This window comes from Dipodomys ordii, unplaced genomic scaffold (assembly GCF_000151885.1).
Source record: "Dipodomys ordii isolate 6190 unplaced genomic scaffold, Dord_2.0 Scaffold188, whole genome shotgun sequence".
Lineage (NCBI taxonomy): Eukaryota > Metazoa > Chordata > Mammalia > Rodentia > Heteromyidae > Dipodomys > Dipodomys ordii.
In genome coordinates, this window is record NW_012267404.1 from 1,582,497 (window position 1) to 1,601,002 (window position 18,506).

An 18,506-nucleotide genomic window follows, 5' to 3' on the forward strand; every position below is an offset into this window, starting at 1 on the left:
ATATATATATATATATATATATATATATATATATATATTGGTTGAAGACCAGGATCAATATGGGTTTAAAAAAAATATACTGCCAGGTGCCGGCAGCTCACACCTGTAATCCTAGCTACTAAGGAGGCTGAGATCTGAGGATCATGGTTCAAAGCCAACCTGGCAGGAAAGTCCTTGAGATTCTTACCTCCAATAAACCACCAGAAAACCAGAAGTGGCACTGTGACTCAAGTGGTAGAGCACTAGCTTCGAGCTGAAGAGCTGAGGGACAGTGCCCAGAGTTCAAGCCCCATGACTGACCCCCCCCCCATTCCCTCAAAAATAAAAAAAAATCCTTAAAAGTATGATTTAAACACAGACAAAAACAACATACTAGAGAAGCAGGCATTGCCTTTTTTTAAAGTTAAATGATTGCCCAAGAAAGAAGAAAAAAATCTCCAAATATTACAAGTCATATAAAAAATGAGAACTTAGATTACCCAAGAAGGGATACTTCAAGGTATTTAAAAATTAAGAACTTAAAATCTACCTCAAGAATTGCCTAGAGCATGAGGCACATTACTATTCATGCAGTACACATTTATTGAATGTTTCCTGTATATCAGGCACAGAATATATAAAGTAAAAGAAATGCCTACTTTTTAGGAGTTTGTAAATTAGCTAAAAACTCAATAATTTAGTTTTTGTGAAGGAATTCATTAAGAATGTTTTTTTTGGGGGGAGGAGGTCAGTCATGGGGCATGAATTCTGGGCCTGAGCACTGTCCCTCAGCTCTTCAGCTCAAGGCTAGCAGTCTACCATTTGAGCCACAGCACCACTTCCAGTTTTCTGGTGGTTTATTAAGATAAGAGTTTCATGGCCTTTCTTGCCTGGGCTGGCTTTGAACCACGATCCTTAGATCTCAGCCTCCTTAGTAGCTAGTATTACAGGCATGAGCCACAGGCACCCAGCTCATTAGGAATATTTTTACTATGCTAGGTATGCATTGTCTATGTGAATTTAAATGGAAGGTAATTAATTTAAATAACTAAATTTAAAATATTATTAAATATTTGTTTATTTCATATTTAACTTATTTAAAATTGCACTGATTTTAAATAACACTATAATTCGGTTCTGCTTAGTACAAAGTATTTCCATTATTTTAGAAAGTTCTGTTGGATGGTGTCATTCTAGATCTAATCAGCAAGCTAGATTATATATTCATTATCAAGACAGGATGATAATATAACCCCCCTCAGAATTTTTTTTTACCACTTATTCACTTTTCCTTTACTCACCTAATAAAGTTTCACAGAATTTATTATTTAGATGATAGGGATTAGACATTATAGTCTATACCTTCAGGTATTTTATATTCTTGTGTAAAGACCCAGATAGGTTAAGGCCACAAAATAAGTGCTATAATCAGACTCTTCACAGGTTGATATGAATTGCAGGGAAAGATCTAGCCTAACCTATAGAGGTAATAGAAGTCTTCTCATAGAAAGTAATGATTGAGGGCTGGGAAGGTGGCTCAGTGGTAGAGCGCTTGCCTTGCATGCTCAAGACCCTGGGTTCGATTCCTCAGCACCACATAAGCAAACAGAAAAAAGCTGGAAGTGGCGCTGTGGCTCAAGTGGTAGAGCGCTAGCCTTGAGCTGAAGAGCTGAGGGACAGCGCCCAGGCCCAGAGTTCAGGCCCCATGACCGGACCCAAAAAAAAAAAAGAAAGTAATGATTGAAGGATAAGTATCAGTTATTCAGAACGAAAAGAGAAGAGGAAGATGTTATAGCTAGGAGATCAAAGGCATTATGGGAAGGCACTTTGTATTTGCAAAGAAGGGCAGGCAGTCTGGTATGGAAAGAGTCTAGGTAGCTCTAGGAAAGTGATTAGAGATGAGGTTACAGAGATAGGCAGAGGCAGATGTAAAGACCTTGCCCTTAGTCTTGTTTGATTATGGAAATGATGGTGAATTATTAAAGGATGTTAAATTTTGAAGTCCCAAAATGGAGGTATGTAAGAAATTATGATATTTTGAACTTAAGTAGAGATAGATTAGGACTCAAGAGCTATTTTAGGGCTTGGTGCTAGTAACTCACACCTATAGTTCAGGTACTCAGAGGAGATCTGGAGGAGCATGGGTCAAAGTCAGCCAGAGAGAAAACTCTGAATGACTCCTCCAAAATAACTAGCAAAAAGCTGGCTGGAGATGTGACTGGAATGGTACAGTGCCAGATAAGCAAGCAAGCAAGCTGAGCAAGTGCAAGGCCCTGAGATTAAACCTTGGCAGTGAAAAAGATATGTTAAAAGGGAGAAACAGTAAGATTAATTACATTTGATTTTAAAGAAGTAAAAGAAAAAAATATGAAGCTACTGGTCAAGTTGAATAGCTTACGATTACTGATGTTTTCTTTGCCAGGTAATCATTGGATTGTTAAACTATTTCCTATCCCTAAACTATATTTGAGAAAAAGAACCGACAGTTATAAACTAGTGAATTTCTTCTATATTGGTTAAATTTGTGTGAGAAGATAAACAGAAGCTGAATACTTAATCAGATTCTGGATCAGTGGCTTGAATGCCAGGAAGCCTGAATTAACTGTGTTTCCATGAAATCTCTTCTCCTTAATTCTTCTACCCTATAAAATTAAGAAGTAGGTGACTTCTAAACTAAGTCCTTGGAAGTCTATTGGTGGTATTTCAAAGGGACTGTCTCTTTTACTTACAATATTTTTATGATCCATCATCTACCTGCCCTGTTCTAAAATAAGGAAGCATGAATAGAGGGAGGAAGAGTTAGCAAATGCAATTGTATTCAATGTACATTATGTAAAAATTGAGCTACTTACTTGAGGGTAGGTATGGGAAGAGAATGACATTGATCAAAATGTAGTATACTCACCACCTGACTTTAACAATAGAAATTTTAAGAAAATTAAAGGACGATGCATAGGCAAGGTATCGGTGGCTCACACTTGAAATCCTAACTACTCAGGAGGCTGAGATTTGAGAATCATGGTTCAAAGCCATATGACTCTTATCCCCAGTTAACTACCAAAAAAGCCAGTGCTATGGCTCAAGGCGGTATAGCACTAGCCTTGAGCACAAAAGTTCAGGTACAAGCCTGGTGCTGGTGGCTAATACCTGTAATCCTAGCTACTAAGGAGTCTGAGATCTGAGGATCATGGTTTAAAGCCAGCCCAGGCAGGAAAGTCTATGAAAGTCTTATCGCCAATTAACCACCAGAAAACCGGAAGTGGTGCTATGGCTCAAGTGGTAGAGTGATCACCTTGAGCTGAAGAGCTGAGGGACAGTGCTCAGGCCCAGAGTTCAAGCCCAGGACTGGCAAAAAAAAAAAAAAATTAGTGGAGTTTTCTTTGAGCTGAAAGTCTTTTATCTTCAGAATAGCTAATATTGTTGGAATTGTCTTTAGTTTAAACAATCTATATTAGTAGTATTTAAAAAAATCTCTTGATTAAAAAAATGTTTTTTGAAGTACTATTTGAACTCCAGGCCTTACCCTTGCTTGACAGGTGTACTATTTGGGCTGTATTCCATCCATTTTTGCTTTTGATATTTTTTCAGTAGGTTTTCACTTTTTGCCTCAGCCAGCTTAGGCTGTGATCACTTACATATACTTCTCACATAGTGGAATGACAAGCATACACCACTATGCTCAGCTTTTTATTAGTTCATAGAATCTTGCATACTTTTTGCCAGACTGACCTCAAACTGTAATCCTCCCCATGTCAGCTTCCCAAGTACTTAAGATGATAGGTGTGAGCCATTGCATCCAACTAATCTTTTGAATTTTTTCATTTTGCCTTAAGATATCCTTGGCTATTGTTTTAAAGAAATGGGATTTTTTTTATAAAAATGTAATTTAAAACATGAACATTCTTGAATTATCATGATACTGCTACTTAGAATATTTTACCTGTTGTTTATATGTGGTGCTGATTGTTAGCCTTGGTGTCTACCTTTTATTTTCATTAGCTAGAGAATAGATTGACAGCTATGGAATTGGTATAGTTTCAAAATGCTTCTATAGTCATTTACCTAATGCTAAGTCAGAAATCTTTGATTGAAGTGTGTTACTATTCTTGAACTTTATATAGGATAGCCATTTTAAATTTATTGTAATTAAAGATTATAGTGATTAAGTGGCAGATCAGAAGTTTAAAATATTTGTGATAATGGGTATGGAGAATATTTTTAGTAGTAGAAATGGAAGGATATGAATAGTTCTCATTTGAAAAGGTTGTGTGTAATATTCTATTTCTAATGAGTAAAGATTTAGTAGTTAAATCTTACATATTTTGCAATGTTATTCTAATTCACTGTTATTAATTTTTTAATAGTGTTTGCCAGTTCTGAGCCTGTGCCAGGATTCCAAGGGGATACCCTACAGCTAGCATTCATTGACCTCAGACAAGTAAGATGTAATAATATACTCTGGCTTTTCTTGCGTTTTAAAATATTTATTTTTAATGCTATGGGGATGCTTTGTTTTTCATTAAAAACAACCTATCTTTACAAAAATGCTTTCTTTTTACAACAAGGCCTTGGATCACTAGGTAAGGACCTGGAGAGTGCCTACAGTCATTTTTCAGATAGGGTCTTATGCTTTTTCCCAGACCAACTCCAGACTCTGCTCTCTCTCTTTCTACCTTGGCTCCCAAGTTGCTGGGACCATAAGTATATGCCAGGACACCCAGCTTTTGTTTTTTAGGTAGAGTTTTGCTGACATTGGTCAGGCTGGCCTTGAATTTTAATTCTTCTGTCTTCTGTCTCCTGTTTCCTGTCTTCAGATAACTGAGATTGAAAATGCCTTCTTGATAGCTTTGTATTTACCACTTCTCTCTGAATCTATGTTCATTGAGTTTCTCAACTTTTTTTTTTTCTTCTGTCAGTTGTGGGGCTTGAACTCTGGGCCTCGGTGCTGTCCTTGAACTCTTCAGCTCAAGGCAAGTGCTCTACCACGTGAGCTATAGCGCCACTTCTTGTTTCCTGGTAGTTAATTGGAGATAAGGGTCTCACAGATTTTCCTGCTTGGGCTGGCTTTGAATTGTGATCTTCAAATCTCAGCCTCCTAAGTAGCTAGGATTACAGGTGTGTGCCACCAATGCCTGGCTGAGTATCTCAACTTTTTTTTTTGGGGGGGGGTCTGGTTGTGGGGCCTGAACTCTGGGCCTGGGCGCTGTCCCTCAGCTCTTCAGCTCAAGGCTAGCGCTCTACCACTTGAGCCACAGTGCCACTTCCGGCTTTTTTCTTTTTGCTTATGTGGTGCTGGGGAATTGAACCCAGGGCCTCAGGCATGCAAGGCAAGCGCTCTACCACTGAGCCACCTTCCCAGCCCCGAGTATCTCAACTTTTTACAACCTTCTCACAGTGAATATTTACTAAGTTACTTTGTGCTTTGGTTTACTGTAGCTTGAGGCTTGTTATTTTTTAATAATTTTCTGGTCATACATGCAAATAGATTAAAGAGCTTAATAAAGCTACACATAGATTTAGAGACAGGGTTGATCTTATTTAGAAAGTTGAGGAGTACTTGATTGACAAATTGGAGTGTCTACTGCTCTTGGCTAGAAGAGCCATATTGAAACTGAATTAAAATGAAACCACATGGTATCAGTCTATTAATGGTGCCCATTCTCTTATGGAGATGAAAATGAGAAATGAGACCCCACCATTGATGGAAGCAGACTCTGTTACTCAAATCAGAATTCAGTAAATGAATTCAGTAAATGTTTGGGACTAGGCTACTTTTGCTCTAATTCCTAGACAATACTGATGAGTATCTACTGTTTTTCATTATTTGAAGAGGAGACATGGTTAAAATAGATACAAATATAATGAAGAAAAATAATTTTTCATCCTTATGGTATATAAAAATTCTTTAGAGAAATAAAACACCCATGGACTGGCTGGGAATCCTTACAAGACAATATGTATATAGAAATAAGTGATTTATCTTAAGCCAGATTTAAAAGGAAAAGTCCATTTCTGTCACCAAATTATGTCAATAAAGCACTGAACACACTTACTTCTGACTGAAGTCAATGCTCTGATACTGTGTCAAACAAAACACTCTCCTGGATGACTAGATCTGTGGATGAGAAGCCTTGTTAAGTTGAAGAAGGCAGTAGAAAACAGACACCATTCCATTCTATCAGATGAAATGAGGGTCTTCTTTTTGGTAGTATCCATTTAGTTTGGATGTTCTCTCTGTTGGGCAGACCTGTTTGCCTGAATAAGATGATCAAATATAGACAACTTGAATTCTTTTTTTTTGGGGGGGGGTCTGGTCGTGGGGCCTGAACTCTGGGTCTGGGTGCTGTCCTTCAACTCTTCAGCTCAAGGCTCTACCACTTGAGCCACAGCGCCACTTCCGGCTTTTTTCTTTTTGTTTATGTGATGCTAAGGAATCGAACCCAGGGCCTCGAGCATGCAAGGCAAGTGCTCTACCACTGAGCCACCTTCCCAGCCCCCGACAACTTGAATTCTTTAGCAAGTTGGAAATAGATTTCCTTGTATATTCATTTCCAAGTAAACTATGGTCATTTACTGGGTAAGGTTTTATGTTGTAAGGACAAATTTAAGAGATAACTTGATATTTGCCATTATATGTGAATAATCTGCTCATAGAAAATTTGGAAGTTACCCTGTGATATTTTTCTATCTCATGCGAATTTCACTGACATTAACTAGTTTTTGTATTAACAACTGTGTAGGACTATGAAAAAACCACATTGCTTAAGAAATTGTACAGATTCTGTTCTTAGGGGCTTGGGGAATAGTGCAGTGGTAGAACATTTGATTAGCATGCAGGAGGCCACGGGTTTAATCCCTAGCACTTCACAAAAAAGATTCTACTCAATGATTTGACCAGATAGCTGATTCAAAACCAACTAAACTCTTAATCCATGATTAAAAGATAATCATAATTTGACAGCTCTTTATAAGTGTTTAGCTCCCTAGGAAATTACCACTAAGGTATATTTATAAATATTGATAATATTTCTAGTCATTTTGGTTGAATTTACATATCAGATGGGAGCACTTAGAAGCCATAAAATCCTGAGCAACTTTAACAGTATAGTTTAAGGGACTTTTAAGTAAAAAATCTTTTTTTTATTTAAATACCTGTCTTAGGGCTTGAACTCAGGGCCTGCTTGCTGTCCCTGAGCTGCTTTGTGCTTAAGGCTAACACTGTACCACTTGTGCCACAGTACCACCTCTGGCTCTTTTGAGTAGTTTATTGTAGATAAAAGTCTCACAGGGACTTTTCTGCTGGGGCTGCCTTCGAACCATGATCCTCAGATCTCAGGCCTCCTGAGTAGCTAGGATTACAGGCATGAACTACCAGCGTCCAGCAAGTAAGAATCTTTTTATAGGGGCTGGGAAGATAGCTCAGTGGTAGAGCGCTTACCTTGCATGCCTGAGGCCCTGGGTTCCATTCCTCAGCACCACATAAGAAAAAAAAAAAGCCCGAAGTGGCGCTGTGACTTAAGCAGTAGAGCGCTAGCCTTGAGCTGAAGAACTGAGGGACAGCGCCCAGGCCCAGAGTTCAGGCCCCACAACCGGACCCCCCAAAAAATCTTTTTATAATTTTTTTATAAAATAAAATATATGGATAGTTATATAAATATTAAATACAATTTTTGAGTATAGTACTACAGTGCAAGAACTGAGTGGCTAGAAATTTTTGGGAAGGTGCAAGAACTGAGTGGCTAGAAATTTTTGGGAAGGTGGCTCAGTGCTAGAATGCTTGCCTTGCATACATGAGGCCCTGGGTTCGATCCTCAGCACCACCTAAGCAGAAAAAAAAAAGCTGGAAGTGGCGCTGTGACTCAAGTGGTAGAGTGCTAGCCTTGAGCTGAAGAGCTGAGGGACAGTGCCCAGGCCCGGAGTTCAGGCCCACAACTGAACCCCCCCCCAAAAAAAAGAAATTTTTGATGAGCTGATTAATTACATGTTAATTTTTATAGTCTTTAAAGACGATTAAAACAATGCTCTCTGGTTATAAATGTTAAAATTTAATGATACTGTATTTTTGTTCTTTTATATTCTAAAATAGGAAAATATAATTAATTCTTGTATTTAATGCTAGAACACTGTGGAAATAACTTAAATTTTATGACTTCAGTAGCTTAGATTTAATTAATAAACTAAAAAGGCTACTTATTTTTCACTTAGGTTTGCTTAAAAATTAAGTTACACACACTTAAGTGATGAAATTCCAAATATAAGAATTGGTTTAAAAAATAGTAGTGTTGAAAACAGAAGTCTCACATAAGGTGATAAAAGTTTTTGAATCAGATCTTCGTGATTATTTAAATAAGGATGTCTTAAAGTTTTGATAGTGCTTTTGTTTATGACTTCTTAAGATAGTTCATAGCAAAGTATTTTCATACTTATATGAAGTGGTATGATACTTATATGAAGTGGTATGTTATCACATATAAAGGGGTGCTAATGCCTTTATTTACATTTTATTTGCGTTTCTGCACTTTTCCTTTTTCTTTTTTTCCTAGTCTGTGATCCATTTCTGTCTTAATAGGATGGCTGACAGTTCTTTTCAAGTATACTTAGAAAGGCAAAAGAGCTCTTTTCATAGAGCTTATGAGAGGTCATGCTTTTGTTTTTTAGTTTGAATTTGATACTGCTTCATGAATTGCTGGGTATGAAAGATTAGGAAGTAGGTCCAGTGGTCCAATTTTACCTGCCCACCCGGACTTTGCCCTGAGGTCAAACTCCTGATATTTGCTGTTCTGAATAGAGGAGTTGATGACAAGTATGAGCTGATACAAGAGGAAAGTTAGAACCATATCAAAGCTGAAGGCAAGAGAATTGGGACTCAGTAAGGGACTGTAGCTAAAAGATAGATCATCAGGATTGCTCTCCTCTCAAGAAAAGGAAATAGCTGACTTGTGAGTGAAAAGACTTTATCATCCTGCCAATCACATACTTGCTAATGGAAGCCAGTTATCTCAACAACATCTTAAGGCCTACTGCCCAAATAGACAATGTGGAGGATTAGTGCTACTGGTACTGCCTTTGTGTGAAAGTGCTGCCAATCAATTTAGACTGCTATTTGAACATGATTTGTATGTGTAATTTTTTTTACAAGTAAAACATCATAATCCTCACTTCTGAAATTGTCACTAAATGGTAGACTTTGAAATACATGTTTGTTTTTATGTTACATATATTTGAAGTGGATTTTGGGTGAATACTGTATGTGAATTTCTCTGACAATATATGAAAGCCTTAACGTTTTGAAAATGTTACTGTAAAATATGCAGTATTCAGTGATGTAACTCATCCTTTTTTTTTTTTTTTTGCCAGTCCTGGTGCTTGAACTCAGGTCCTGGGCACTGTCCCTAAGCTTCTTTTGCCCAAGGCTAGAGCTCTACCACTTGAGCTACAGCACCACTTCCAGCTTTTTCTGTTTATGTGGTTCTGAGGAATTGAACCCTTCATTCATACTAGGCAAGCACTCTTCCACTAAGCCACATTCCCAGCCCATAACTCATTCTTAATACAATAGAAATATTTTACTAAGGGCTGGGGAGGTGGCTCAGTGGTAGAGCACTTGCCTTGCATGCATGAAACCCTGGGTTTGATTCCTCAGCACCACATAAGCAGAAAAAAAAAAGCCGGAAGTGGCGCTGTGGCTCAAGTGGTAGAGTGCTAGCTTTGAGCTGAAGAGCTGAGGGACAGCGCCCAGGCCCAGAGTTCAGGCCCCACAACTGAAACGCGCCCCGCCCCCCCAAAAAAAGAACTATTTCCCTAAGTATCAGTGAATAATGAAGTATTCATATAACAGAATTTTCTAGATAGCTGAAGATTATATTTTAATCACAAAAAATTTTAATATGTTGATGTACATTTTTAAAAATTCTCTATCCTACATAGTTTCATTTTAAGTATAATTCTCATCTGAACATCTGTGGTTTTACTCCTAAGTCCTATTTAGTACATCCTTTCTCACATTGTGGTAAGTTCCTTAGACTGATAGATATTGCTTCATCTGACAATGTCTTGATGATTCTTTGAATTGTCTGCAGAAGTTTCCATAGGTTAAATGATGATAATAGCCAAAAGGTGAGTTTGTAGCTAATAAAACAATCTCATGTCCTACAGAATGTTTGCTAAAATATCTTATATGACATTATATTTTAAAGTAGATCCCATGGTGCCTTTTGGGAACAATAATTTCTGAAGAAGAGAAAAAGTTTATTTTAAAAGGCTTAACAAAGTGATTTCTCTCTACAATACCTAGATCAAGAAAGAGAATTTAGCCAGTAGTACAAGAGATCCTCCATACTGCACTGTACCTCTTTTCAGTCCTGGATTTCCCTGGGGATTACCACTGTCATGACTTCTAATACCACAAAGGTCTAGCCTAATTTTTTTTTTTTTTTTTGCTGTTCATGGGGCCTGAACTCTGGGCCTAGGCGCTGTCCCTCAGCTCTTCAGCTCAAGGCTAGCGCTCTACCACTGGAGCAACAACGCCACTTCCGGCTTTTTCTGTTTATGTGGTGCTGAGGAATCGAACCCAGGGCCTTATGCTTTCAAGGCATGCACTCTACCGCTGAGCTACCTTCCCAGCCCCGGTCTAGCCTAATTTTGAACTTACTTCCTTTAACTTTTTTTGCTTCTGACTTTTGCTTAATGTTACGTTGATGGAGCATATCCAGGTTGTTATCTATGTCTAGTCCATTGGGTTTTATTACTAATTCAAAGAAAAGTCATTTCATCAAATAATACTATGAAAAAGGAATTAAGCAACAGATTAGGAGATTAGAGGATACCTGTAATACACATATCAAAATGCTCACATTGAGACTTGCCTAGTTCATTATCTCTGCAGTGCAGCTTGCCCTTGTCTAGGTATACCATATTTATACCATATTTATGTATTCTTCTGTTGGTAGACATATGAATTGATTCTATACTTGCTGTTACAAATAGTGCTAACATTGACTTTCCTCTTTTTTTGTTGTTGTTGGTGGTGGTCGTGGGGCTTGAACTATAGGCTTGTGCACTGTCCCTCAGCTCTTCAGCTCAAGTAGAGCGTTCTACCACTTGAGCCACAGTGCCACTTTCAGTTTTCTGGTGGTTAATTGGGGATAAGAGTCTTATGGACTTTCCTGCCTGGCTGGCATGATCCTTAAATCACAGCTTCCTGAGTAGCTAGGATTACAGGTATGAGCCACCGGCACCCAGCTGACTTTTCTCTTTTTGATGATACTATATTTAAAATTTTTGAGCTTCACACTGGCTAGGCAGGCATTGTATCACTTGAGCCACATCCCCATCCCTTTTCTACTTTGTTGTTTGTTTTTTGTTTTTGTTTTTTTCAGCTAGAGACTTGTGTGTTTGTCTAGGATTGGCCTTAGACCATGATCCTATGCCTCCCACGTAGCTGGGATTGTAGACCCAGAACTGCCATGCCTGACTTGTTTTTTGAGACCAGATTCTCCCTAATTTTATTACTTGGGCTAGCCTTCAACCATGATACTCCTAGTCTCTGCTTCCTAAGTAGCCGGGATGACCATGCTTGATTCTACATAGACATTCTTTTGTATGTCTTTTGGTAAACATATTTATACAGTTAAGGAATTTACATTTAGTAGAATTGTTGAGTGAGAAGCTGTATCTATGTGATCACTTTTTTTTTTTTGGTCGATCGTGGGGCTTGAACTCTGGGCCTGGGTGCTGTCCCTCAGCTCTTCAGCTCAAGGCGAGCACTCTACCACATGAGCTACAGCGCCACTTCTGGTTTTCTGGTGGTTTATTGGAGATAGGAGTCTCACAGTCTCTCCTGCCCGGGCTGGCTTTGAACCGCGATCCTCAGATCTCAGCCTCCTGAGTAGCTAGGATTACAGGCGTGAGCCACCAGCGCCCGGCTCTATGTGATCACTTTTAATAGGTACTGTGAAATAGTTTCCTAAAGCAGTTATATTAGTTTACATTTCAGACAGTAGTGTAGAAATAAAGTTCTAGTTACTCTGTTTCCTTGCTCTCACTTATTATTTGCTTCTCTCTTTTTAGTCACTTCATTGTTTTTTACTTTTCATTTTAATGTATGTTTCTTGATGACTAATAAAATTAAACTCCTTTTCATGTTTGTTGACAACTTGAATATCTTTTGGGGGGGATAGTTTATCCAGATTTTGGCCTTTTTTTTTCTATTGATAAGATAGAAGCTCTTTTTATATTCTAAATATGAGTGCTTTTTGGTATATATGTTATTGGTATCTTCTGATTGGTTACTTATTTCCTTTTCATGTGTTTTTGATGAAATAATTTTTATACCACTAATGATCAAACCCACAGCCTTATGCAGTCTAAGCAAACATTATGCTACTGAGCTATAGCCCCAGCCCTGATAAAATAATGGAATCAAATCTGTCATTTTCCCCTATGTTTGTCCTCTTAATGTCCTGTTAAAGAAATCTTTGTCCTTGCTATCATACTTGCCTGTGATTTCTTCCAAAAACTTTATTGCTTTACCATTCATATTTAGATTTGCAACCCATCTAGAATTAATTTTTATTCATGGTATATTCATGTTTCATTTCATTTCATCTGGTCATTTGATCTAGCATTATTTCTTGAAAAAAATGGACCTCATAGCATCTTAATGTAAGAGTTGTAAAGCATAAGGCTGTGAGATATAAATACACAAATATCTAATAAACAAGAAGGATGTTTTCTTCTGCCTTCCATTAATTATACAGTTAGATTTTGTGGTTTGTGCCTTTCCTTCATAAGCAAGTTAGTTTATTGGAGTTTGGCTTTCATTTTTTTAAACCTTAATCCTACTGTACTCTTACTGTATTAAAGGTTTTTGGATTTTCTTAAAATAAGGCAATCAAGAGAAAGTTTGTATGACAACACAGGTAATCTAAAAGAAAGAAAAGCTAAACTACCAACCCACTAGATTGTATGCCCATGGCCCAGCACTCTTCTGCTACATAGTAAATAGTCAAGAAATGTTACTTCAAAACATGGGGGGAGGGCTGGGAATGTGGCTTAGTAGTAGAGTGCTTGCCTAGCATGCATGAAACCCAGGGTTCAATTCCTCACTACCATATAAACAGAAAAGTAATGCTGTTGCTCAAGTGGTAGAATGCTATCCTTGAGAAGAAAAAAAAAACAAAACAGCAGCAGCTCAGGGACAGTGCCATGCCCCTCAGTTCGAGCCCTAGAACTGGGGGAAGAGAGCAAAAACACATGTGGGGAGAAGCCAGGCACCTGGCTCATGCCTGTAATCCAAGCTACTCAGGAGGCTAAGATCTGAGGATCATGGTTCAAGTCCAGCCCAAGCAAGAAAGTCGTGAGACTCTCATCTCCAATTAATTACTAAAAAAAGCCAGAAGTGGAGCTGTGACTTAAGTGGTAGAATGCTAGCCTCATGCAGAAAAACCTCAGGGACAGTGCCCAGGCCCTGAGTTCAAGCCCTAGGACAGGCACACACACAAAACCCATGGAGGGAGGATGGCAGGGACAATTGTAGTAGTTCAGTGGTAGGACACATGCATGCATACAGTTCTGAGTTCAATCTGCACTACTACGTGACAACACACAGAACAGTACAGAAACACTTCATTAGGAGTTACTTTTTTTTCTGTTTTATTTTTGGTGAGAATCTTTTTTTTTCTAATATGCCTCACATATCAAAAATGAGATGGAAAATTTTTAAGATATTTTTGAGAAAATGACCAAAATAAGTTCTGCGTTTTTTCTGCTTACTGTAAAAAATGTCTTGGAATATTACAAAGAAGATACAGTTCCTTTTTTTCAGGATAAATGCACCTTTATTTAAGACTTGCAAAATAAGATCCTTAAAATTGTCAGAACTTCCAGATAGAAAATAGCAGTACTATTTAATGGTATTAAAAATATAATGAAAAAAATGTTAAATCCTGTAAAACCTACAGAAATTTCTTGGCCCAGTTGGCCTATATTAACTGTAAGTACCTACAAATACAAAAAAGAGAAGAGTAGTAGAACAAAAGCAACTTTGTGCAGTTGAGTTCCTTTACCTGACACTGTGGCCTCACTTTAAAATGTTCTTTTTCCTATCACCACCTCTGACAGAGGTTTCCCGCCATCCCCCTTAGTTATGGGGCTTGAACTCTGGGCCTGGGTACTGTCCCTCCGCTCTTCAGCTCAAGGCTAGTGCTCTACCACTTGAGCCACAGCGCCACTTCTCATTTTCTGATGTGGTTTATTGAAGCTAAGAGTCTCTCAGCCTCCTGAATAGCGAGGATTACAGGCATGAGCCACTGACACCTCTGACATAGCTTTTATTTTTATTTTTATTGTTTTGTTTTTGAGGAAAGAGCTAGCTATACATGCCAGGTTGATCTTTAACTCACTATGTAGCCCAGGCTATCCATGAACTCTTTAATCCTTTACCTCAGGCTCCCAAGTGCTGGGATTATTATAGGCTTTGACACAGTTGTTTTCTGTTGTTGTTATTTTGTTATTTTTTGTTTTGGGGCTTAAATGCAGGGCCAGGGCATTGTCCTTGAGCTTTTTTTTCTTAAGGCTAGCACTCTACCACTTGAGCAGCAACTTTTTTTTTTGTCTTAGACCATCAGGTAGCTTCCTTGAACTTTGTAAAGTAACATCATCTTTTCTACTAGCACTTTCTCTCGGCCCAGTTTTTCTCACTTACTAAATGTGTTTATTTCTCATATATTTTATAATTTACAAGAGAGTCCTTTTAGAACAGTGTAGTTTGTAAATAAATTTAATGTTTGTTAATGGGGTCCTGAACTATTTTGCTGTAAAAAACATTGCATGTGGGCGATTTTTTCTTATTTATTTACTCATGTACAAAATAAATGCTTCCATGGCTCATATAGCCAGCACTGGGGAAACACGAATGAATAGTAGATAATAAAATAAATTTGGACTATTTGAGAAATGAATTAGTTGGCATCAGTGAAGGCAAAGTTATCTTGGCTAAAGAGCAGCAACTAGGATCTAGAGGTCAGGCTCAGGTGGTAGAGCGTTTATCTAGCCCTAGACTCAGTCCCCAGTACTGCAAGATGAATTAAAATAGAAACTAAGGAGTGTAAGAGAAAATTACTAAAATATTTGAATGAAGTGTTGACAAAAAGTCAGAAATCAGAGACAGGGTGGAATCCTACTTTTCTTAACTATAGCATGTCCTTGGGAAATTGTTTCCTGGACTATTTCAGCTATACATTTTGATAATTTAATGAAATCGAGGAGGGAAGATTGTTGTTTAGGTTACCTTCGAGGAGGGAGTCTTTTTTTTCTGGCATATTTAATGATGCTTGCATTTCAAAAACCATTGATTGATTCTGACCAAGCCTCATGAGGGTAAGGGGCAAAGCTGGTGTGCCACGTGGACTTCATGGTGCACTGTTAGGAGTTGACAGTCCTTCCACAGCCATTGCTTTGAAAAAGACGTACCTTGGACTCCCATCTCCTTGTTCTCATCATTCACCTCACTTGCTTTCTTTCACCCTCTTGTACATTATCTCCTAATTCCTCTCTACTACCAAATAATTGTAATACATTTTAAGAAAGAAATTCTGATACACATCACCATGGAAGAATAGGAGAATTTTATAAATTTTCAGGACTCAAGTTGTATTTGACTCAAAATGAACAGCACTGAATTCTGACTCTAGGGACAGGAATGGGCCTTGGAAGCTATGAAGGAATTGTTTGGCCAGAATTCTTGCTATGGAGACTGGGTGTCTGCCAAGGTTTTACTTTGAAATTGTTGCCTTCTGTTTCTAATCTTAAAGCATCATAACATACAATTCTTTTGCCACTAGTCCAGTTTATTCTTTTATGATGAAGAAGTCACTTTTAAATAACAATTATTTCCACTATAATTAAACAAATCTTCTTTTGTTTGCATTATATTTGTTACCATATTGTATGCACACACTGCCTGCTTAAACTTGCCCGTATGACTACTTCACAGGAACTTTCTTTAGAAGTTTTAAAGTCTTTGACTTCTTAAAGTATTAATGGGATTTGCCAAAGTTGTAGTATCTGAATGCTTGATGAGATATAGTAGCAGGACAACAAGCTTGTTCACACAGCTCCTCCAGTAAGCTTTTTTTTTTTTTAATTTCAGACAAGCCTAAATTCATTTGAAGTGCCAAAGAATTAAAGAAAGGTGTATTTGGGTTTACTCCTGAAATCAACAAGACTAGACATCTCACGAAGTTTATGTTAAGGTTCAGATATTAGAAAAGTATGCTGCCCTTTGGGAGAGCTTAGATTATAAAGGATTAATCTAAACCTAAATGGTTTTGCCATTTTCTTCTTTGGGCTCCATTTGTGGGTTCTATGCTTTTAAGTATGTATGTGACTTCTGCACATACCTGGCAGCTATTAATATAAATTTTGGACTTCTGTTTTTACAGTTTTAAGAATAAAGGATTGTTGGATAGTATAGAAAATTACCTTCTAAGATGATTATTTGAAACCAAAAGTAACTCCACGTAAGTAAGCAAATACAAAAATAACATAGATTTGCTGATTTGTTTTGGTTTTCAGTTTCTCTCTGGTGTTCAGGATTAAGCTAAGAGCCTTCGACACATACTGGACAAGCAAGCACACTACATGAAGCTCCATCACAGCCTATTTTGTAATTTTAAGTAATTATACACCCACAAGAAGTTATAAACAGGTCCCATGTATACTTCCCCTGGTTTCTCCCCGTGGTAGCTTTCTACATAGCTATAGCACAGTTATCAAAACCAGGAAGTTGATATTACATGCTGCTCACTGTTTAAAATAATCAAATCAGATGTAAAGAAAAAGCTCTCATTTTTTTCCTTTTTCAGTCTCTCAGGGTAATTGGTAAGTTTCCTTCCAAGCCCTTTATAATGTAAAGACATGTATATTCACAAATGCACAGCACACACTTAGGAGCGTGCATGTAGTTATTTTCTCTTTTGCAGGGGCTAAGATCAATTATACTATAGTTTACATTTTGATTAATGTGGATCATTTTTACTTTTTTTCATACCACTCTACACTAAATGTACCATAATTATTGAACCAATCTTCTGTTTGCTGGACAAATTTTTCTGCATGTATATAGTGCTGCAGTCAGTGACCTTGTATGTATATATTGAGCACTGTGTAAGCACAGTAGGTCTTTAGAAGTAGAATTACTGGGCATTGCCAAAATAATTGCCAAGAATCAGTTTGTTTCAGAGAGGTAGTCAGCAAATGTGACAATAAACAAAATTAACAAATTTATGGAAAATCACATATGTGCAATTGGGCAAAAATAAGATGTTTTCTATTTATAATAGGAGCATCATTTTCAGGTATTTGTTTTTTCCCAGTCTGAGGGGCTTCACACATATGGGCAAGTGCTCTCTCACCTTTCCTATTTCACTCTTTCCTGCCTCCCATTCTTTTTCTTTTTTCCTGTTTTCTGCTTCCTTCCTACTTCCTTCTGCTTCTCCACCAGCCCACATTCCCTAGCTTCCTATGGTTGTGTGGCAGGTTGCTTTCTTCACTTTCCTACTTTCTGACCTGCAGCCCTCTCCAGTGGTGGTGTACATTCTCTTCCCTGCCGTGCCTGTTCCCATTCTTTCCCCTTTTCTGCTCAAGGCCTTTGTTACTTTCCCCTGCGGGAAAGCTCCAGTACCTTAGAGCCCCTCACAGCTTGCTTCTGCAGTCACAGAGATTACCTATATTCACACCCTATGTACTACCTTTCCTCCATTCTCAACTGATAGCCATTTTAATGAGGCTGCCTCTTCCTAGTCCTTTGACTTTAATCTTTTCTATGGGACTTTGTTTCTGTATTCATCTGCTCATCCTCTGCTGCAGCTTTTTCCTGACTCCCATAGCCTACAGACATGCTCTAATCCTACTCTTCTCTCCTTCACATTAAATTCCTGAAAAGAGTAGTTTGTTCCTATTTCTTCATCTCTCATTCATTCCTCTCCTGTGTCCTTTACACTCTGAGATAGTGTTCACTTGGGTCACCAGAGAAGGCTAGTAAATAGTTTCAGCCCTTATCTGCCCGCTTTTTCTGCCACATTTAATAATGTCCATCATGTCCTCCTTAAAACTCTCTTTTTCAAAGGCTAGATCTTAACATTCCTCCTCTTTCTCTTGTAGTTTCCGTTTCTGGTTCTCTAAATGTTTGTGTCCCTGAGATTTCTGTCTGTAGAAACCTGCTGTCTACACTCTGCCTGAGTGAGCTAATCTGCAGCCAGCTACTCTCTGGTAGAAACAGTATGCTTCACATACACACCAGTTCTTTAGTGGCTACTGCTATCCTCTGGCCAAAGCTGTCAGTATGTCATCTTGCTTCATTCTCAGATAAATCTCTTTTCTGTATTCTCTATTTTGATGATTGGAACCATTACCATGTCTTTTTTTTAAATTTAATTTTATTTTATTTGTGAACATACTGTACAGAGGGGTTACAATTGCATGGGCAGGATAATGCGTACATTTCTTACCAAGCATTGCAGCCTCCT

At 37.9% G+C, this 18,506-nt stretch overlaps 1 protein-coding gene across 1 annotated transcript in view; it reads left to right on the forward strand.

Annotated features, from left to right (window-relative positions):
• The window catches only part of Exoc6 (exocyst complex component 6), a 94,893-nt gene that overhangs the window by 60,817 nt on the left and 15,570 nt on the right, over positions 1 to 18,506 (forward strand). Inside the window, exon 17 of the mRNA XM_013034323.1 lies at positions 4,344 to 4,417. Within this exon, the coding sequence (XP_012889777.1) occupies positions 4,344 to 4,417 (74 nt within the window). The remainder of the gene's footprint in view (positions 1 to 4,343; positions 4,418 to 18,506) is intronic.